Here is a 22,055-nt window from a genome sequence, read left to right on the forward strand (position 1 = left end):
AAATAGGCTCACCAATCTCCTCCTTCAAATGACTGACGTGTATGATTTCTGTGAAACTTGCTAGCTCTGTTTTGTCTAAGTTCTGATGAGTTAACACACAGGGGTTTCTCAACCCTCATTATCATTGAATTATACCTGGGCAGCCATAAAATTCGAGCGCCCGGTCCCTCTGTAGGCCAGTTTCAATCATTGCTTAGGGTGGAACGCAGGCATCATTATTTTTAAAAGGTTTCCTATGAGATGGACAATGAAGACTTAAGAACCACTGAATAAAGGTCAAACACGTTTCTGTGCATATTTCCATTTTTCTTTTGGAACTGCCCTCATCCCCGCCCCCCTTTTCTGGTTCCTCTCAAAGCATGAGCCCAGTGGGGCTCATTCATCCCAATCGGGACTCAACAAGCGGTTGGGAAGGGGTGGTGTGTGCAGGGACCTTAAAGATACTTAGTCCCTGGATCCTTATGGTAACCCTCTTGTGGAAGCTGGCTTTGTCCTCGTTTTGCCCAGGTAGGACATCACGGAGCTCTGAGTTGAGTCAGGTCTGGCAAGTTACAGACCCTGAACTTCAGGCTGCATGTCACTGTGTTTTATGCCCTTACCCTGGTCAAACAAGGACACCTGCAGTCACTGAGTTTATGAAGGTAATTGAGTAGAAATCTCACACTGGTCAGTGATAAGCTCGTGAATATAAAATTGCTCACCCTATGAACTGCTTTTGTCTGCAAGCTTTTATTAGTGTGTTTTATTGGTCAGGATGTGACAGATTATGTCGTAAACCCAATTGGCTACTTTTTTTGTTTGTTTGTTTAAAGATTTTATTGATTTACTTTTAGAGAGGGGGAGGGAGAGAGAAAGAGAGAAAGAGAAACATCAATGTGTGGTTGCCTCTTGTGCGCCCCCAACTGGGGACCTGGCCTGCAACCAAGGCATGTGCCCTGACTGGGAGTCGAACCGGTGACCCTCCACTTCACAGGCCGGCACTCCATCCACTGAGCCACACCAGCAGGCGGATGATGCATCCTTCATAGATGTTACCCGGTATAATCTATGAGTGACTGCTGCATATTCAGTGCTCAGTAACTGGATACATTGGGGAATTACTGCAAAATTCTCTCTTATGTCTTCTTTTTAAAAATGATCAAGTGTTAAGTCTATATTCATGTGACTTTTTTAAAAACTAAATTGTTAGCTCTTTGAGGGCCTAAACCCGTGGCTTGATCTCTCAGCGCCTTGTTGCGCATCTCACACTTAATATGTGTCGTCAGTGACTTTAAGTTGTTAACTTTCGTCCTTTCAGTTTCTTCTCAAACAAAGCAGGCGAACAGCTGGTCCAGGGAGCGTATTCCTCCCATGGGGACTCAGGAAGTGATTTTGGAGGAAGGGGGCTTGCTTTGTGAAGGGATCTAGGAGACAGTCATCGCTGGACCCTTTTAGTAACCCCTTTTCTAATTTGGGGTTGCTAACAGCTCTCCCCTGGATAGGGGCAAGCTGCGTGTTATGGAGAGAGCGTCAGACGGGAGCCAGAAGATCCAGGTCCCGGTCCGCAATCTTGCACTTGTCAACTGTGACCTCAGGCAAGACACGCCTAACCACTCTGGGCCTCCGTATCGTCTTCTGCAAGTTGGGGAAACTAAACCTACTCACGGTGTGTTCCAAAAATTATATTTTAAGTGTGATAAACGAATAAAGCTCTATCCACGTAGTTTCCTCCCCCACTTATAGTCAAGCAAGGCAAGTGAGCCGGAAGGTCGTGTGGCAGGACTGCAGAGTCCAGTACCCATCTCTGATTAACGGAGAAGGGACCTGTTAGCACCTGCCCCACAGAAGTTATTGAAAAAGAAGGCAACCAAGAGGAATGTGATTTACGTCGAGAACTGGACCACGATTGGTGGGAGTACGTTGTGAACTGTAAGGTGGTATCACTCATCTGTTGAAGTCACTGGGAGAAGCAGTGTCACAGCAGAACAACAGGGCAGAAGCCGCCCGTGTCACCTTCTCCTGGCATCTCCCCTCCTTCCACGCACGGCCGCCTTAGCACCTTGACCTCACGCTTCCAGCCTGTAGAGCTGTGAGCATAAACCGATTGTTTAAGCGCCCCCATCTGTGGCACTTGGTTATGGACACACGAGCAAGTGGCGGAAGCACCCGCGTGCCCCACAGGGGTCCTGGTGGGAGCTGCTGTCCCTAGTTGCCACGGAGCCAATCCCCATAAACCCTTCAGAGGGCAGCCTCCCTCGACAGGCAGCCTGGGGGGTCCAGGTATAACCACCGCGCTTGAAAATAGATCACTCGTGGTTGCTCCGGGGTCCCCGGCACCAGGTGGACACGTCTTTGGCATAAGGCTGTTCACTCTCAGCTGTTCTGCCCTTTCAGGCTCTGTGGTAACTCACACTCATGCTCTGAACTATTTCTTTTACACTCCCCATGCACACTTACCAAATTATTTTGCTTTTGGGAAAACCCCATGGAAGTCCTTAGTGTATCCTGTATTAATAGCCAAAAAAAAAAAAAAAAAAAAAAGAAAAGAAAAAAAGGATGGCTTGATTGTTTTCTCAGGCAAACTTGAAATCTTCTTTACTCTCCCTTTTTAGAATATACTGTAGTTCAGGTTTTTCCCTAAGACAAAAATTTTAAAGAGACAATTAGTCCCTTTGAGTAAGCCAAGTGGGGATCGCTCTCCTTCCCCTCGTGCCCGCTCCTCCCCGGAGTGGCTTCTGGTTGGAGTGGCTTCTGGTCGCGTCTGCTAAGGGCCGGCAGAAAGTGAATTGAAGTCTTTGAAGGGAAATTCTACAAGGCTGTGGCCTCATCTACATGGTTCCTAGGGAGGGATTTCTTTCCTGTAACAGAGGCACATTTTCTAAGAAACCCTTCCAGGAAGGATGAGGTACAGCAGGAAGGACTCCTACCGAGCAGCCCCCTCACGGATTTAGAAACGGGCCTTTAATTGCCTTTGATTTCTGGGAATTGCCGTTTCTGCGGACGACAGGAGAAAGCAAACAGCAGCTCCCACCGAGACGCAGGCCAGCGTGGAAAAGGCAGCGTGAGAAGCGGGCCTTCGGTTCCCTGTCCCCGCAGCCTGAGCCTCTTGGAAAGTTTTACTTTAAGAAGCCGGTGACGGTGACGGGAAAACGGAGGCCCAGCTGCTTGAAGGGCACTGGCCCCGGGTCACACAGAGGTCTGGTTCAGAGCCCTCCTGACCTTTCCTCCTGCTCACGTATTTAGATTGAATTCCTGGCAAGGATTTTAAGGAAGGAAGAGCTGAACATGAACTTGGATGCAAGGACTGACCGTGCCAAGCGTGTGCAGAACGCAGGCACGAGTGAGGCCAGTGGGTCCTTCCAGGGAGGGAGCCACGGGGCAAGAAGCCAGGCAGCGGCACCCTGGTCCTGGTCCACACCTCCTGCCTCACTGGGCTGAGTCTCCCGTGTTCTCCTGAGCTGTCTCCTCTGTCCCCCGACTTCCCCCAGCCCCCACCGAAAGTCAGCCCCGCTTCCTGGTTTCCACCGAAAATCCATGCACAGTGATGTTGGGGGATTTTTGAAGATTTTGGTTGTCCCCTCTCCCCGCCATCTTTCTCCTTCAGGCCGCCCCGCTCTCTGAGGCCAGGGGCAGGGCCCCGTCCTCTTGGGCATGACCGTTGTGACCACTCCAGGACCTGCTGAGACTTTCACGAACAGTTCTCTACCTTATCATGCAAGTTCCCCCAAGCAAGATGGATGCTCCCGTATCCATGATTAACATGTATAAACGGTCGGCCAAGTGTGGCCACTCTCCTCGCCTCCAGCTGAGGGAACTGAGGTGCAGAGGTTAAATTTCATGCCCAGAGCAAAACTACTTGGTCAGTAGTGGGGGGCAGGGTTGACGCACTTATTCCATAAAAATATGCCCCTTCCTCCGTCCTGCCATGGAGCGTGGGCAGGAACTGTGGACAGGGTGATGCCCCTATTTGCTGAACTTCTATCATGAGTCAGGACGAGTGGACATCTGGTACAATCCCCCCCTTGAGCAGGTATTCTCTGAAAATAACCCCCGGCCTGGGCTCTGCCTGGGAGAATGATGACTGGATATTGACCAGAAATAGGGACTCAAATCAATGCTTGTTAACATAACCCTTTTGCCTTTTCTTCTAAGAATGTAGGGCGGCGCCCTGATAGATGTGGCTCAGTGGGTTGGGCAGTGTCCCATAAAGAAAAGGTCGCCGGTTCAATTCCCAGGCAGGGCACATCCCTGGGCTGTGGGTTCAGTCCCTGGTCGGTGCGCATGCGAGAGGCGACCGATCGATGTTTCTCTCTCACATCGACGTGTCTCTCCTTCTCTTCCTCCCTCCCTTCCCCTCTCTCTAAAAATAAATAAAATTTTAAAAAAAGAAAAAGAAATGTAGGGCGTGACGTTGTTAAAATTAAGTGAGAGACGTAAAACCATAGCGGCGCTGCCTGCTGTCCTTTGCCTCCATACCTCATGCCATTTGCCAAAAAATAATATTGGCAGCGCGGGCCCGAGGCTGAAGTCTCCGTCCGTATGTGCCTGCGCGGCCTCATGTGCTAAAAGTTTATTGATATGGAAGCCCTTAGAAGGGATCACCTTGTATATGATGAGGTAGAGAGAAATCTGATGGCCAGGCCAGAGGAGAGAGGCCTTGGGCAGAAACAGCAACAGCTGAAGCAGGCTTGTCGAGAAGAACCTGGAGCCGTTTGCAAGGGGCATTGGAGAAAGCAGGAGGTTCCAGGGTGCTACACCCCAGTCTTGAGATCCTCGATTCTCCCGGCACCGCAAGGGAACGAACCAGCACTACCCCAGCGGGCATGTTGTTACCGTTAGCTTTAACTTGCTGTATTTTCAATGACCTACCCCTCCAGGGAGTGCGAGGCGCCTCCTGACTCTGACAGGGAGACAGGAAGAGTCATGGCCCCGAAGGAAGGGACCAGGAAGGGGAGGAAGCAATAACAGAGGATGCTCCTCGGGACTTTGCGCCTGAGCCAAATTGACGGAGAGGCAAAGAGGCCGGGCACGATGGGACTGGACGCTGAAATTCGCTCCTGCCTGGCAGGGGACCTGAGATGGTCAAAGCTGAAAGAATCATCAGGGAAAGAAAATGTCCAAGAATTGTAACACCTGTGCTCTTTGTTTGGACACTGAAAATAAAGGTTTGGAAGTTTTGAGGGGATTCCAAATGACTAGGGACTTGTTCTGAATAAATTGCTTTTCAATGAGGAGAATAAGTTGATGGCAGTAGATTCATCTTCTTGAATTTTTATGGCTACATATCTGTCTTTTTCTTTTGAGGACACAAAATAAGTACAGTCACATACTGGATGGATTACTATTATTACCATTATTTTTATTCCTCATTTGAGGACATATTTATTGGTTTTAGAGAGTGGAAGTGGGGCAAGGGGGGAGGGGGGGAGAGAGAGAGAGAGAGAAACATCAATTGGTTGCCTCCTGCAGTCGCCCTGGCTGGGGATCGAACCCGCAGCTTTCTGGTGCATGAGATGACACTCCAGCCAGCTGAGCCCCCCTCCCCCCACCGCCAGAGCTTGATGTATTATTTTTGTGTCAGGTAGCAAGTATTCAGGTTTGCCCAGCACATAAATTTTTATTAAACTAAGCACTCTAGGGGCGTGAAATAAGTGGAAAGAACCTGTGTCCCCGTGGGGCGTGTAGCCCACCGAAAGTAGAGGGGGTTGGTGTAGGTTGCATGTTTGACTATGAAATTTGTGGTAATTTCAGCAGAGGCTGGGCTGGAAAGTGCTTTTTGCTCTGCCTTTGAAAAGGCTTTTCACCTCAGGTACTTGGGATTAATTAATCATCCTGCACCTCTGTGAGCACTTTCAACACTTTAGATTTCTCGTGAATTCAAATTCCAGTGGCTTTTTCTTAGAGTTCTTGGGCCAGTGCTTGCAGGCAGAGTCCTGGGTAGGTGGGAGTTTCTCGGGTGTTCAGCCGAGGGACTCCAGTTCCGTGCAAAGCTGTGTCGTCGCCCAGTTTCTGTTAGGCCTCGTGTCTGTTTTGTAAATAGAAAAGGAACATGCACTTATGTAAACTTCAACCTTAACCCAAGAAAGTTCCACTGCAAACCAGAGTCTCTCCAAGTGTCCTTGGGGGTCCCTGCCAAGTTCTGGTCCGCTTCCTGCACATGTGGGACAAACGTGGCGCTGTTCGTGTGCAGGTTTTATAAACACCAGACTGCAGGGGTAGTGAGGGCTGCAGTGACATAAATATTTGCTGAGGTTTTAGAGACGAAGAAGCTGTTACTCAGAGCTGTGGTCTTGGAGAGTAAACAACTTCTGCGTGGCCTTCCGTGGAAGAACATGACGGGCAGTGGCCTGAGGGAACCCAAGACCCACTGCGTGACCTCCTTGTCCTCTGCCCCTAGGCCAGCGGTCCCCGTTGCGGGCTGTGGCAGTGACTGCCTTGGGAGACCTCACTGTTTACAGCCCTGTCCCTGGCTCAGGGTGGCAGATACTGTTTCTGATAGAACCCGGCCAACTCGTATCCCGTTGCACACACACTTATGCAATCTTTCGGCAGCTGTCTCTGCATGCACTTGTTAGCTGCAGGTTCAGCCTGGACTTCATCAGAGGTCTGAGTTCAACTCTGTTACGGGTCAAGTGAGAAAGGCCAGCTGGCTCTTTCTGCTTGGGTCTTTTTTGGTGTGTCTTCCACTGCTCATCACGTGACCACCCTCCCTGAGCATCCGAAACGAGAACCTCTTTGGTGGGTGATTCTGCCTAGACACCTGCTACGCCAGGTGTGGTCTGCAGACCGGGCACGCGGCCATCACCTAGAGCAGGGGAGCAATGCAGAGTCTCAGGCCACGCCCCAAACTTAGTGAATCAGAATCAGTATTTTAACAAGATCTCCAGGTGAGCTGTGTGCGTGAACCTAGGCCGGGCTGCTGTCCTGGTCTGCTCGGTGGCAGCTGGGCCGCTACCTCTCCCAGGTCTCAGGTTGGGAAGAGGAGAGTGTAGGGGAGATGTGCTCATAGTTCTAAGGCCTGGGCCATCCGTGTGAGTGGCACACGCCTCCTCCCCTTCAATGCAGCGTGGTCTCACCTGACTGCAAGGGCGTGAGGTTGTAGAGTCAAACCACGTGTGGTTGCCTTGGGTGCCCCCACCTGGGGACCTGGCCCGCAACCCAGGCCTGTGCCCTGACTGGGAACCGAACCACCGATCTTTTGGTTCGCAGGTCGGCGCTTAATCCACTGAGCCCCCCCCCCCCCCCCCCCAGCCAAATGTGTTTTAGTTTTTAGCAAGAGTTAAGAATAAAATAAAGAATTTTTAAATAGAAGAAAACAGTCTATAGAATAAGGAGATAAAGAAAATAATTTTGTACAACTATGCAGTGTCTTTGTGTTTTAAGCTAAGTGTTATTACAAAAGAGTTGAAAAGTTAAAACAGTTAGTTTGTAAAGTTTCAGCGAGCTAAGGTCAAGTGATCATTATAGAAAACTTCTACGCGTTTAGTGAGGCCCGAGGGTGTCGTGTTTATAAAGTCTACAGCGGAGCGCGGTAATGACCTAGGCCTGCGCATCCACGCACCGCTCACGCACGGTCTCACCCGGGGCGGCTTCAGTCCTGCAGGGCCCCTTCACGGTCAGTGGCCTGCACAGGTGTACCGGGTTTTCTCTTCTACTGCATATTTTTTACTGTACCTTTTCTTTGTGTACATGCACAAATACTCACCGTTATAACTGCCTGCAGTATTCAGGACGGGGACATGCTGTGGCCTAGGAGCCCTGGGCCGTCGCTTGTGGCCGAGGTGTGTGGCAGGCGAGACCATCTAGTTTGTGTAAATGTGCTCTCTGCTACTCGCACAAAGAAATCACGTAGGTGCTCCGATGTTGCAGGCATAAATATTTACAAACGCTATATTCTCTTGATAAAATGGCCCTTTTATGATTATTCAGTGATCTTCCTTTGTCTCTTGTTACAGTGTTTGGCTTAAAGTTTCTTTTGTCTGATGTAAGTATAGTTTAGCTCTGTTTTCATTTCCATTTGTACAGAATATCTTTTTTCATCCTGTCTATATATAGTGATCCCTCACTTATCATGGGTATTACGTTCTAGACCCCCACCCTGCGATAGGTGAAAATCCACGAAGTAGGAACCGTATATTTATTGTAGTATTTACTGTACAGTACTGCAAAATCCCACGATATAGCGAAAAATCTGTGATAAATAATTAAATATAATATTTAAAAAAATCCCGTGATACCGTGAGGCCGCGATAAGTGAACCACGATACAGAGAGGGACGGCTGTATGTCCTTAAAGAGAGTCTCCTGTAGGCAGTGTATATATAGACGGGCCTTGTTTTTGTCTATTCAATCATTCTGTTTTGATGGTGAGTCTATAGTCTATGTCCATTTAAAGTAATTAGTTATAGTTATGGTCTTACTATTGCCATTTTTAATTGTTTCCTGGTTGGTTGAATTCTTTTGTTGCTCTCTTCCCTTTTGCTCTCCTTCAGTTCTGAAGGACAGCTACTGGGTAGAGTGTTCTTGGTTGGCAGTTTTTTTCTTTCAGCCTTTGGATATGTTGCACTACTTCCTTCTAATGAGAATTTGCAAAGCAGCTGCTGAAATCTGCTTACAGCCTTATCAGAATTCCTCTCTCTGTAAGAGTTGCTTTTCTCTTATTTTAAGATTCTCTCCTGGGCTTTATTTGTGCATTTTACTTTTATAATATTTTATTCTTATACTTTGTATTGATGTCTGTGATTTTTTTCATGAGTAGAGTTTTGATTGTTGTATATGAAATGCCTTAAAATCTGGTAGTGTCTTTATTTTGATGTAATTTCAACTTGGCAGAAGAGTTGTGGGTGATGCCCAGAACCTCAGTATACCTTTCACCCAGATTCCCTAACAGTAGATTCTATCGTATTTGCCACTCTCTCTCTATTTATATATCGGTATTATTTCTATTTTATCTGAAATATTTGAAGGTTGATGGTTGACACGTTGCTCCATTACCCCTTAACATTTCAGTGTTTCCTAAAAATAAGGACACTTTGTGGCACAATCACTGTATACTCATCAAAATTCAGAAATGAACATTGACACATGTCTGCTATTGGAGTCTCCGACTGAGAAACTGGACTCTCCATACTGCCCGTTTGAGGCCAGGATCGTGTGCTGTTTTCAATTGTCATATCCCTTCAGTGCCCTTCAGTATGGAGTAGCTTCACAGTCTCCCATGTCCTTGATATTTCTGGAGACTATGCAGATCATTACTCTGGCGACTGGTCTTCAGTTGGGATTTGTCGAATGTTTGCTCATAGTGGGAATACCAAGAAGTAAATGTTCAGTGCGTCACAAGTGACTGAGGTCCACCTGTCTCATGACCGGTGATGGTCACTTCTTCCAGTTAGTTAAAATGATATCTGCGGGGTCTGTCCATTCTAAAGTTAATGACTAAATTAAAAAATAAACTTTTTGACTGTTTGAAGTTAATAAAGTACATACATACCTTATTTCATTGTGATTTGCTTTGTTGTGCATCGCAGATTTTTTTTTTTTTTTTTACAGCTTGAAGGCGAGACCTTCCCCCAGAAAAAAGGCTACGTGGGACTCACCTGCCCACAGGCCTTGCGTTATTGGGGTGCCCTGCCGCCTAGCCTGCTGTGTCTCTGAGGTGTGCCTGTAATTCATCAACAGGAGCCTCCCCCTCCTCGGAAGTATTAGGATACAGTGCTGCAGTTGTTTATTTTTCTGTTTATTATTCATCTGATGTACTAGTGTGTTGCCCTTAGTAATCTTGAGTTGGGCTTCCTCATTTTTAAAAAACTATATACAAATTTTACTTATCTTAGTTTTTCCTTCTTTGACGGCTGTTTCCATCATTCCTAGTATGTCAATGAGCTGTCTTTTTCCAGTATCTTATATTAATGGGAATGAATTTAATGTGCTTTTGTTGGTAAGCAAAATGGCTCACGAATACAGTTTTCCATAGATTTAGTGAGTAAAATCTAGAGTTTCTACTATATATTATTACTGTAATACTAATTTTTAAGAGATTTAAAATGGATTTGATATAGAGTTGCTTCTTCAGTTTATATTCAACAGGATATAAAAAATATTTTTTTAAAGGGTATTTTAAGTTGCCGTGTTCTGTTTTCTTGTTTTGACACCCTGAAGTAAATTAGTAATAGGATGTTGAATTTTAAACTCTGATTTCTGGGTCACTTGGCTTATCTTTACGGCAGAGCGGTAGGGTCCCAGCGTTTGGACCAACGCAGGGAGGTGAGGTTTGGGTGGCTAACAGGGAGTTAGTCTGGGAGAGGAAAATGGATCTTCTTTCATAGTAAGAAGGAATGTCGCTAATTGTCCTGGTTTCACTTTCTTAAAGGTTTCTTTCTAATTTAGTTTTTAACTTGTTTCCTTGCCTTCCCTTGTCCACCATGTACAACATGTCTTAAAAACTTTATCTGTTTCCCTTTTACCTTCAGAACAAAGTCCAAATTCTGAAGTTTAGAATACAAGATCTTTGGTTACCCCATGGCCACATGAGAACCCATGCAATTTTGGACTTGCTGTCATAGGCAATGTGTCTTTGCCTGCCTGCTTCTGTTTTTGTGGGAAGCTTCGCTTCGTCCCTGGTCCCCTTGGTGAGGGCTCAGTGATTCCCCTGGACTTGTGTCTTCCCGGAACACCGTACCCCAGCCCCCAGCCCGCCCCCCCCCCCCCCCCGGCAGCTGTACAGGTTTTCCTCTCTACAGTGTACAGATGGATCCCAGACGTGGCTGCTGGCTGGGGCTGGGGTGGGAGTTTCAGAGGCCACCAGCTGGGTTTCCATCCTGCTTACTCTGACTCGTCGTTTGCGATGGGGCTTCAGGTACCTATTGGTTTTTGAGACTCCCTGAGCTGAGGCTGGGATTTTGATATTTAGCGGGGTTGGAACTGTTTGGTGTAAGTACCGGAGGAGGCCTGCCAAGCACCCTCGGCTACAGCAGGTTCTCACACGGGCCTGTGTCAGCATCACCCAGATGACTCGGCAGAAGCAGATTATCGGGTTCCACTCCCGGAGTTTCTGGTGCGCAGGCCTGGGTGGGGCCTGAGAATTGGCCTTTCTCACAAGGTAGGAAATGCTGATGTGGCTGTCCCGGGGACCACACTCGGAGAACCTCTGCTGCATAGTAGATGGGTCCTTGGCGAGCTGGGGTATTGATCCCTTAGCCCTACAGAGACCTCAAGAAAGCCGAGAAGCAGATCCTGTGCGCAGTTCACGACCACACGTGCCAGTATTGCAATTCTTGCTATAGAGCCCTTGCCCACTGGACTGTGAGCTCCTGGAGGCAATGGGACAGAGAATATGGTAATGGGCTTATACCATGATCCTTGCCTGGTGGCTGAGGGGCCACTCCCAGTGCCTTGTGGCTCCTCTCTGGGGCCAGCATTTGCAGTCAAGTCCTCTGGCTTTTCCAGGGCAGTGGTTCTGATCCAGGACAGTTTGCCACCAGGCAATGTCTGGGAACATGTTAGGGCGTCACAGCTTGGGGTTGGGAGATGAAGCTGGCTTCTTGAGGATGGGGTCCAGGGGTGCTGCTAACCATCCTGCAGCGCACAGGACAGACAGCGCCCTGCAGCAAAGAAGCCTGCAGCCTGAAATGTTAGTTGTGTTGAGCTTGAGAAATCCTGCCTCCTGGGAAAGAGGTTCTAATGAGGTCGGGCAGGATCTGTGCGTGCGCCTCTTGTCCCTCACCCCGTCCCTGTTCCTGGATTCCCTTGATGCCCTGACCCAGCGTGCCCTGCCCTGACGGAGCCTCCAGAGACCAGGGCTAACACAGTCTCTGGGGAGAATCAACCAAAGATTAATCTTCTGCCACGGCCAGAAGTGCCTAAAATACATTGTCCTTTCAAAACACGAAATGACTTATCTGAGTGGGGCTAGGGTATTGTTGAATGATTTACCAACCTTTACTGACTTGTGTATTCTTTTCGCCCACAGGAGGTAGAGGGTTGTGTGCGGGAGGGCTCTCGGCCAGGGGAGAGCCATTCATTTATTCCTTCAGCCAAGGTTTGAGTATCGTGGGCGGGTCATTGCGAGCGCCCTGTACCAGGTCCAGTGACCACAGAAAGACCGGTCCTCTCTTCAGGGAGTTCTCATTCTAGAGGGGCGACGGACAGAATTAAAGAAGGGGATTATTTTCTCTCTCACAAAATAGATGGTAGCGAGGAGGTCACGAAAGGTGTACAGTCAGCGTCCGTTTGGCGCTTTCAGATGAGGCAGTCCAGGCCGTGACTATTGGGGTCGAGACCTGGGGGAGAGACGGTGCAGCCGCAGGAGGAGACGCGGCCGGGTATTTGTTCCTTGCAAGGGGAGTAGGAAACAGGAGCTGGGGACCACAGCAGGCCAGTGTGGCTGGAACACGGAGTCCGGTGGGGAGGGCAGAATATGGGCTGGTGGGGACCTGGTCACGCACCACAGCCCATCAGGAACGTAGCTGCTGTTCTCCTGCAGGATGACAGCTTGGTCTTGGAATTTTAAGAAATTATTCTGGCTCTTCTGTGTATTTTTATTTTTTTTAAAGATTTTATATATGTATTTTTAAAGAGAGGGGAAGGGAGGGAGAAAGAGAGGGAGAGAAACATCGATGTGTTGCCTCTCACACGCCCCCAACTGGGGACCTGGCCCGCAACCCAGGCACGTGCCCTGACTGGGAATTGAACCTGCAACCCTTTGGTCTGCAGGCTGATGCTCAATCCACTGAGCCACACCAGCCAGGGCCTGGCTGTTCTGTTTAAAGGTCGTAGGGAAACCAAGACTGGAAGCAGGCGGGTCGGGTAGCAGGCTGTAGCCGCACCAAGAACGGATGGCATCTGGGGAGGGGGCATGCTGCAATTTGGAGGTGGCGGTTGTGGGGCTGAGGGGAAGGGGGGCATCCAGGGTGACATCCAGGTTTCTGAGTTGAGCAGCGGGCTCCATGGGGTGGACATTTATGGAGATGGGGAAGAGCAGTTTTGGTGGGGACCGTGAAGCCTCTCAGCAGCAAGGAGATGAACACAGGAGTCTGGATTTGGGGAGAGAGGCCTGGCTCTCAGCATTTTGATGGTGTTTCATGGTAGGGGGATGGGCAGGTGTGTCCTAGGACAGTGTGAGGCCCAGCTCAGTGGCCTGCAGGGGCCAGACTGGCCAAGTTAAATGTGAAGATGGCAGATGCAGTGTTACCGTCATGGAGCATCGGGGCGGTCTGAGAGCCCATCCTTAATGTGTGCAACACAATGAAGAGGAAGGAAGGTTCCAGAAGAGATGAGAACAAGAAAGGGAGCGGCTGGGGTTTGGGATGCCCTTTGTGTAGGGTGTGGGTCACTCCTTGGGCCTTGGGGTGAAGGGTGTTAGGTTTGGCAGAGAGAGAGGAGAAGCAGCAGGAGAACAGGCAGGGCGTCTGAAAGATTTGTCTGGCCGGCTGCAAACAGGCGGGCTGAGACCAAGGTGGTGTCGGCTCTGAGCAGCAGCAAGGCAGGGGTTTTTAAGGGGAGCGGGAGTTGGCGGGACTCTCTGCAGGGAGCGGTTGATGGGAGTCTCTGCGATGGTCCGATGGGGGAGTGGATTCTGAAAACAAAAGAAGTCACTAAGTTCTTGTCAGCAGACAAAGAGACATTGGAAGGACGCAGGCAGTCACTGTACTGGCAGTGACTGTGGGGGCGGCCGATTTATTGGGGGCTTGCTAAAATTAGACCTGAATTCCTGGAACCCAGGTCTTAGGCCTAGGACAGGGGAAGCCTGATTCAGCCGCTGGGCTTGCTGAAGAATGATAGGCAGCAGCAGAGAATTTTCTAGATACAGCAGTGGGTAGCTGTCTGCATGGCCTTGGGAGGTGCCGGGGTTGTTTACGGCTAGGAGTGGCATGGGGCTGGAAAATGGAATTGGGGGAAATGGTGGACCGTCCCTAGTGGGGGGGGGGTCATGTCCCCAGAGGCCAGCTGGGACCCTGCTAAGAGCAAGGGGGAAGAGTTGGCCTAGTCCAGGGGCTTTGTGGACAGTGTCCCCTTGGGCCACAGCATGTGGGACATGTGTGAGGTAGTCATGTCATTGTGGTTTTGATCGACAGCGTCCTAATGATGAGTGATTTTGAGCCGCTTTTCCCAGGCAAGCAGAATTTCTTTAAAGAGGGCCTTTCGGGGCTGGCTGTCACCATCTGGGCCAATTCCCGTGCTCACTGCCCAAGCATTTTCTGCAGGAAACAACTGTAGAAGGAGTGGTCCGACATGTTTCAAACCTGTTTGGGGGGGGTAAAGCTCACAGATTGCTATGTCTTCACTTTGGAAAGAATTTGAGACCTGGAGATGTTGAATGAGTGGCCAAAAGTACCGGAGGAGCAAAATCTGGACCTCGTCGAAATGACGTGGGTGGTGGGGGGTGTGGGGGGTGGTTGAGGCCTTGGGGGCTCTGGGGGGCCCAGTACCATTGTGGGGACTAGAATCCAGCCTTCTGATCCCCTGTCTAGGGCTCTTTCGAGGTGCCCGGCAGCTGGCGTTAGCCCAGTCTGGAGCTCAGTTTCTCTTACTGCTTGCTTAAGGATTCGTAGATGCTCATTTGCCGAACGAATCACTCCCGAGCACTCCCTCCGCAACTGGTAACTGTGCTGAGGATAAAGTCATAAATGGGATGAAGAAGCCTGATCTCGGCTTCCCCGGGCTGTTGTCTGGCTCCAGACGTTTCCTTACCCTGGCAAAAGCAGGATAATGGTGTTGATCTTCCAGCTAGCTCTGCATATTAATTATTATCATTTAAATAACGCATAATGGTGATGACAGTTTATTTGAATTGGGTTTTTCTTGGGCATCCTCTATAAAGTTATTGTTTTTCCTTTCATAGTTAACAAGTAATCAGTAGCGATAATATTGTGAGATTATGTGAATATTCTCTTCCACACCGGACTTTCACTCACTGGTTTTAACTTCCATTGATAATTTCTAGCTCCATTGTTCCTTCAATGTATATATACTTGCATTTGAGCTTTCCCTTCTCTCCCACTTGCATAGAAGTAAGGATTCGTACATGGCCTCTTGTCATTTACTGGGTTATGATTCATTGCCATTTGTTTATTTTGGTGCTCGGTGTAGCCCAGATTTGTTGGGTGACAGCCCTTCAGCCTGGCCCCTCTGTCCTTTGGACATGTCCTCATGATTCTTTGAGCCCTTCCTGTTTTATGGCGTACGATGTTTCCGGCCTGTCTTGTGTGGGTCTCATCCCTGGGCAGGCGTGCCGTTGCCAGGGAGGCTTGGGACACCGCTCACCGGGTCTCTGCCGGAGGGGAGACCTCATGGACTTTCTCCCCGAGGAGCCAGCGTGTGGCTGAACTGGCCGTCGTGGTTCTGAAGCTTGCCGGCCACACGTCGGCGGTGGTCATCAGGGGACTGTGGCGAAAGAAAGACAAGGTGTTTGCTCCCGAGTCCTGGAGGGCACTCAGTGTGGCCGGGGTCACACAGCAAGGTCTTGGGGTGGCAGAGAGGAGGATGGGGGGAGGGCGCGAGAGAGCTGACCGCCTAAGGTTCTGACTTTATTGGGGTTGAGGGTGGCGGGCCTAGGATTTTGCAGGTTCACTTTTTATTGGTTAACCCTTTGAGTGCCATGCATAATTGCTAAAATTCGCATGGGAAATGCTAGACTGTTTTGCTGGGAAAGGCAGAATTTATGAAAAATGTCTATAAAGATTATTATTCATAATAATTTGCTGAAGATTTCACGACATATAGTAAATACACTCTTCTTTTGTAAGCAGTGTTCTTTGATGCAATTTAGCAAAAAAAAATTGCATTAAAATTATTTTATTATAACAATTATTTTTGAAAAAATAAATTCTTTCCTTCAATATGGCTTTTGAAGTATAATGTATGGCATAATATGAAATCTATGATTGTAATTTGAAAAAACACATAGCAACACGGATAACAAGTAAGAGGTATGATAAATATTGCGTAAGTTTTTGGAAAAAATAGAGAAAATGTCATAACGTACAAACACAATGAACACAAACGGCCTTCACACTAGAGACATACATCAATAGGTATCAACAGTGAAAAACAGTTTATGAAGAAAATGCTAACGCTGTACCGTGTAGCAATGAAAATGTCCATTAGCAAAAGCTTTCTTATCAGGCACACTGCGTAGAGTTTCGGCGATTATTGCAAAGATAAATGAAATGAAAAGGACCGCTTAAAATATAAGTAAAAATTATAACAATATGTCAGTATTTGAACAAGCTTAAAAATTCAAAATTTGGATCAATATATATAACCTGAGGTACAAGACAAGAGAACAAACATACAATACGAATCATTCCATTGTTATTTACAGTGATAGCCGTCGAAAAAAGAGTCGCTGGGAGTGACGCGGGCACTTCTGGGAAAATTTGTCGGTGTCGCCCACAGCGATGTTGGCACTCAAAGGGTTAACTTAAAACAGTGGGGATTAAAGTGCAGAAAAGGGAGAAGCACCTACGTGGTCAGCCCAATGGTCCGTTATCTAGGGCAAGCAGAGTTTTCCGGACCAGGAGAAGGGACCTGCACCCGGGTGGGGGGTGGCTTTTTATCTTGTCCTGTGGCTGGCAGTGTGTTCGAGGTGAAATGTCTTCGAACTGGGAGCCTCAGCAACCAAGGGCTTAGTGTCAGGCGCTGACCTTACTGTTAAATGAAGATAGTAATTACCAGGTGCTTACATGGCCCTGCCCCAACCTTGGAGTCAGTCATTGCTTCAGAGAGCCCCCCTTCTTTTGTGGGAGGAAGGGTGTTAAAACATCGCGATCTGGGCGCTGCGTGTCCTTTGACATTGGTGGCTCTGCCATTGTTCCTGGGCCCCCTTGGCAGACAGAGCTAGGGCTGGGTGGGTGTGTAAGCACGCATCTCAAATATCTCCTTCCCCACCACCCCATATCTGTATCTGTGAGATGTAGACTTTTAAAAAACAAAGCCCCTGAATGGAGGATTTTGAGGAGACACAGATGTGTGTTTTTGGATGGCTGTCATTCCTTTTCTGTTCATTTTCAACAGGTGGCTAAACCCCTTGTTTAAAATCGGTCACAAACGGAGATTAGAAGAAGATGATATGTATTCGGTGCTTCCACAAGATCGCTCAAAGTACCTCGGAGAGGAGTTGCAAAGGTAAGCAGCAGCAGGGAGGAGGAGGGGAAGGAAGGCGACCTTGGGTGTGTGGCGAACCCCAGCCAAAGCCTGGGATGCCGAGAACTGCCCCGGGGAGGAGGCATCACTGGAGGAAGTCGCCTGCCTTCTTGGGCTGCACCTCACCTCTTGCAGACAGTCCGCCATCGTTTCTGGGACAGCCACAGTGCCCTGTGGGGGACACTTCCCACCCCCTCCGCTCCCTGCCCCATCCGCCTCGCGTCCGGGGTGCCGGTCCTGATCGTCCCTTTTTCCTCATTGGCAGGTACTGGGATAAAGAAGTTTTGAGAGCTGAGAAGACCTCACAGAAGCCTTCTTTAACCAAAGCAATCATCAAGTGTTACTGGAAATCCTATCTAGTTTTGGGAATTTTTACGTTAATTGAGGTAAACGCTTTCACCTACAGGGAGCTGCTTTTCCGTGGGAGTGGACTGGTGTTCCGATGGGTGGGCCTGCTTGTGGGGAGAGGCAGGGTAAGGACTGCAGCTAAAACGGGCCCGGGAAGCATGATGTCGCTCAGCTACCATGCTCATTGTTAGGAGGGGCAAGTACTTACGTGACCAGCATCAGGGGGACTGTTATTATTTTTTAAGCAATGAGAATAGAGTGCTGTGAATGGGCAGCGCTGAGAACGCATTTTATGCCACAAGAAGACCCTGTTAGCTCTCTTGTAAATGTTACAAACGCTGAGGGAGCCTTGACCAAAGGAAGAGCCTCCAGCCTCAAGGAGCAAGTGCCCTGCGGTTTGGAGGCAGTGCACTTGGACCCGAGCCCCGAATAACAGAAGGCATTTTACAAGGTGCTCAGTGCGTGCCTATTAACCTGACCGGGCCAAATCTGATAAACGTTCTTCTGAGCAGGTGTTGTCACCTCTCCCCTCCCAGGGAGCCAGCACCCCGGGGCCCTGCGTCTGGGCCGGAGCCAGTCAGAGCGTCCAAGAGTCTCGGGCAGCCGCCTCTGCCGTGGGTCGCCTGCTGCGGGCCGAAGCCCTCCTGCGCTTTGGTGGGGTTCTGGCTTCCCCGTGAATTCTGGAGTTTGTGCACCACTCATTCTGGTTCCTCGCTCCTTCCTGGTGCTTGGGCTGGATTGCTGGTTGGAAGGTGGGGTCCCGGGAGCCTGGCATTGCTGAGAGTGTCGAAGGGGGTGTGCCGTGGAGAACCAAAGGCAGAGACCTCGGTTCCCCCGAAGGGCATCAGCGAAGATCCTCCAGGGAGGCCTTGTTCTGCCCGGGGCCACACTGCCAGGAAGCCTGCGTGTTCTGGGTGGGCATGCTGAAAACCTGCCCGCATAGCTCATGCTCTCTGTGGTACCTCAGTACCGCCTTAGGGACACTGGTGGCCTTGCCTGTGCAAGGCATTAGTAGAGACAGGCATTGTAGTTGCTGTGAAACAGTTGTTGACCCGCAGAAGGGTGGTGCTTTGTCACAGGTGTAGGATGGGTGGGCCAGATGGTTTGTGTGAGGGAGGGGTAGCTCCTGTTTAAATGGTGCTGGTGTAGTGAAGGGCATTGTGGGCAGTGGGTAGCCAGGTAGAGGATCTCTGCCCTCCACAGCCGGAGAAAACCAGAGACTCCGTTAGCTCACAGGTGACTCTGTGGGCCTGGGAGATTGAAGTTTCTGTTGATGACAAAGGTGGGTCGGTTCGTGAGCCAGAGGGTGGAGACAGGTGCATGGGGCAAGGCACCTCCTTGGAGAGAGCACCGCTGTCGCTGTCATATAAGTAAGATGCTAAACCCTCCCTGGAGCAGGAAGTCAGATGGCGGATTGCAAATGGGGATCGAGTCCAGGCGGCCACGTCCCCCGGGTGCTGGAGGTGGTCGGGCATTAACACTCGCGGCAGCATCACCGTGCGTTCAGATGGACCAGCGGCCTTGTAGACAGCCACCTTCCACTCACTACTGCCCCCTACCCCCTGTGGGTGCAGAGGTGGCTGCCCTGGTGCCCAAAGTCCACAGGCATCTGTTCATACTGTTCAGGCTCCGTCCCAGGGTGGCTCCTCGAGACGGACCCGTGGGAGGCCGTGCTCTCGGGTGGGACTCGGTTTGAGGTCTGTGTGTTGTTACTGAACAAGAGCACCCGGCCCCGTGCTGAGAGCTGGCCTCTCGGGGAACCTGGGAGTGGGTGTGCATGTGCTCAGCAAGGATGAGAACCCCCAGCTCAGTCCCTTGCTTGGGGGCAGTTCTGTTCCGGTGTCTGAGCACACTTCCGTGCTGCGGGGTGCGCGCCAGGCTCCGGTGCTCATGCTGACGGCTGGGTGGAACCGGGCAGAGCTGGTAGCAGGTGAATCAGACATGAAGAGGTGCCGGGCTTTCTCCCAGGAGACTGCCCGCTTGTTCATGCTGTGTCCAGGCCAGTGTCTTGGTGCTTTATGGCATAAAATGAGTGGCCTAGAGGCCCCGGATGAGCGTGGTGATGAGCACTGGAGGTTCATTCTGACTTTGTGTGTTTAAGATAATAACTGGCAGAACCCTGATGCAGTGAAGTTCAGGGACCACTGAGTCATTAGGGATCGACTAGAAGCAAACCTTGATTTTTTTTTTTTCCCCTGGCAGCCAAAAGAAGCCTGAATCCAACGCAACAAAGACTAGACCTGCCTGTTGACACTCGGGTGTTCTGGAGACATTAGAAAGAAATGATTTCTTAGGGTGAAACAAACAACTGCTGTTTTGGGTTTTCAGTGGTGAAAACCAGTTACCGAGTTAGATGGAATGAATGTTAGTTTCATGACTGATTTCCTGAAGCAGCTGCCCATTTGGTGGTCTTAGATCTGTGCTGCGTGTTGGCCTTGGTATTTAGATAGCGGAAAATCTCAGCTGAACCTGGGATTTTCTAAAAAGTTCAAGGCATGTGGATTAGCCACGATTCCCAAGCAGTGTGCTGTTACCAAGTGAAGCGTGGACAGGGCCTTCCCCGGGCACTGCGCAGCTCCCACGGGAACGAGCTGGGTGGTGCCAGTCCAGGGCAAGGCTTTTCAGGTTGGGATGTCAAGGCAGTGAAAACCTCTGTCCTGTGAGGATTGAGGGGTGATTATGACACTTGGGGCAACAGGTACTGGCTGATGGCGGACATGGTGCTCTTACAGGGCAACGCTACTCAGCAGGGAACAGCTAGTGAGTTTCAGGCATGTCTGGTCCCTGCGAGGCCCTCATGGGGACCTCGGTGGGGAAGGAGCAGGCCTGCCTGCCTGCCTGCCCGGAGCCCTCGGGGTACAGAGGAGGAGCCTGAGGCCGCAGAGGCCGCCTCCCCAGCCCTGGGGCCTTGTCTTTGGGAGGCGAGGTCTCTGCCTGCTGGTGTGTCAGTGGGGCGGCCTCTAAGAGCTGCTGCGGTCTCTCCAGGCCCCTTCCCCTGGCAGAGGAGGAGTGGACGATCCCAGGGACCCTTAGAAATGGGCCCAGCCACCTGCTGGCCTTGTCTGAGGCGCCTTTTGCTGATTGTCCTTGGCCCAGGTGGAGGCCGTAGGAAGGCCAACGTTTGTGGCCGTCTTGATGTTGAACTCAGCTTCTGGGCAGAGGTAAACAGGCAAACAAAACTCTGAGTAGAGGCAGTGTGACAGGTGGCAGAAGATGCCACCCCAGGATAGGCCCCTTTGGCATAAGGACCTTTGGAGCTGATCTGGGAGGAAGAGCAGACAGGGGAGGAGCTCTGAATACCAAGTAAGAGTGACGCTTTTGTAAGGGACAGGGCCAGAGCCCTTTAAGTTTATAAAGGAAATTCCATTTGTAGCGTCTCCCTGGGAGGGGAATCTTACCAGAGGAGAAGTGTTTGAGAGACTTAAATCTGCACAACAAACCCCGCTGTACCCTTGTTTACCTTCCTTTTCCTGTTAACCCCTCCTAACTGCCCCCACCCCCTTTCTTTAGTCTTTAGCTGAGGACAGTATTTCAGGTGGTAGCTTGGAGTTCCTCCTTTTTTCTGGGCCTCTGCCATGTATACAGGTCGTATGCATATGAATAAGCTTCTGTTTGTTTTTCTCTCCTTATCCTGTCTTTTATTACAGGGGGTCCCACCCAGGCCCTCAGAAGGGTAGAGGGAAAAATTCCTTTCCTCCCCTGCAGGATACTCAAGCCCTTATGCTACCCCTAAGCCAGCTTCAGTATTATCGACTCATGATCAGTCTTGCTACTTTAATGTCATTAATGTCTGGACACTATTCACATTTCTTTGTCTTTTATTTTCTTTTTTTCTTGTAGTTGGAAGGCATATCTAAATAAGGTGCATTTAATTGATACAGGTTATATTGCTTTGTTTTCTATTTCCCCACTGTCTCCCCTCTCTCTTGCCCTCTCTGCTGTGTACCTGTATGTATGTATGTATGTACGTATCTGTGTTTTAATGTGTTCATGTATCTATCGCCCATCTGGCTGAATGGAAGAAACCAGGTTGCTTGTCTTGTAGAAATTCCCACAATCTGGATTTATACCATCATCCCCTCTTCCCTGCCACTCTGGCACCTTAGGTTGGTGGTTAGATCTAGAAGCTTGCGCTGACTCAGTCTCCTCCCACCTCTCTTTGACAGGATTACTCTGTAGGTCGGGTTGTGTTACTTCCTTACGAGGTAAAGAAGAGGTCCATAACATTTGGTTGTCTTTGTGTGTGTGTGTGTGATGTGAGCAGTTCCTTGTGATCATTGCTTAAGATCCACTCATTCATTAGGGGGTTGCAGCACAGTGTTGGTCTAATTCTTCCCTTCTTCATTTATTAGCCAAACTCGTTCCATAAAGAGACACTGCCATTGTCAACACTGAGGTTGCTCTGAGGTGCGGGACATAGAGGAATGGCAGGGAACATTCTTAATTTTTAAAGTAGTTTTCAGAATAATGGGTTGATTCTCTGTTCTCCTCTGGGCTACTGCATTTTTTTTGTTCTTATGAGTATCAGTGTGAGCTCATAGATTTCAGCATTTCTCAGGTGCTTCAGTCCATTCAAGGTATTTTTCT

General features: G+C 49.6%; 1 protein-coding gene across 2 annotated transcripts in view; it reads left to right on the top strand.

The window, feature by feature from the left end:
• ABCC4 (ATP binding cassette subfamily C member 4 (PEL blood group)) overlaps positions 1 to 22,055 on the top strand; it is a 196,610-nt gene that overhangs the window by 10,359 nt on the left and 164,196 nt on the right. For both annotated transcript variants that reach the window (XM_090257992.1, XM_090257993.1), the window contains exons 2-3: positions 16,992 to 17,102; positions 17,386 to 17,506. In XM_090257992.1, coding sequence (XP_090114118.1) covers positions 16,992 to 17,102; positions 17,386 to 17,506 — 232 coding nt within the window. The remainder of the gene's footprint in view (positions 1 to 16,991; positions 17,103 to 17,385; positions 17,507 to 22,055) is intronic.

Source organism: Furipterus horrens, unplaced genomic scaffold (assembly GCF_987537825.1).
Source record: "Furipterus horrens unplaced genomic scaffold, mFurHor1.1.pri manual_scaffold_12, whole genome shotgun sequence".
NCBI classification, from domain to species: domain Eukaryota; kingdom Metazoa; phylum Chordata; class Mammalia; order Chiroptera; family Furipteridae; genus Furipterus; species Furipterus horrens.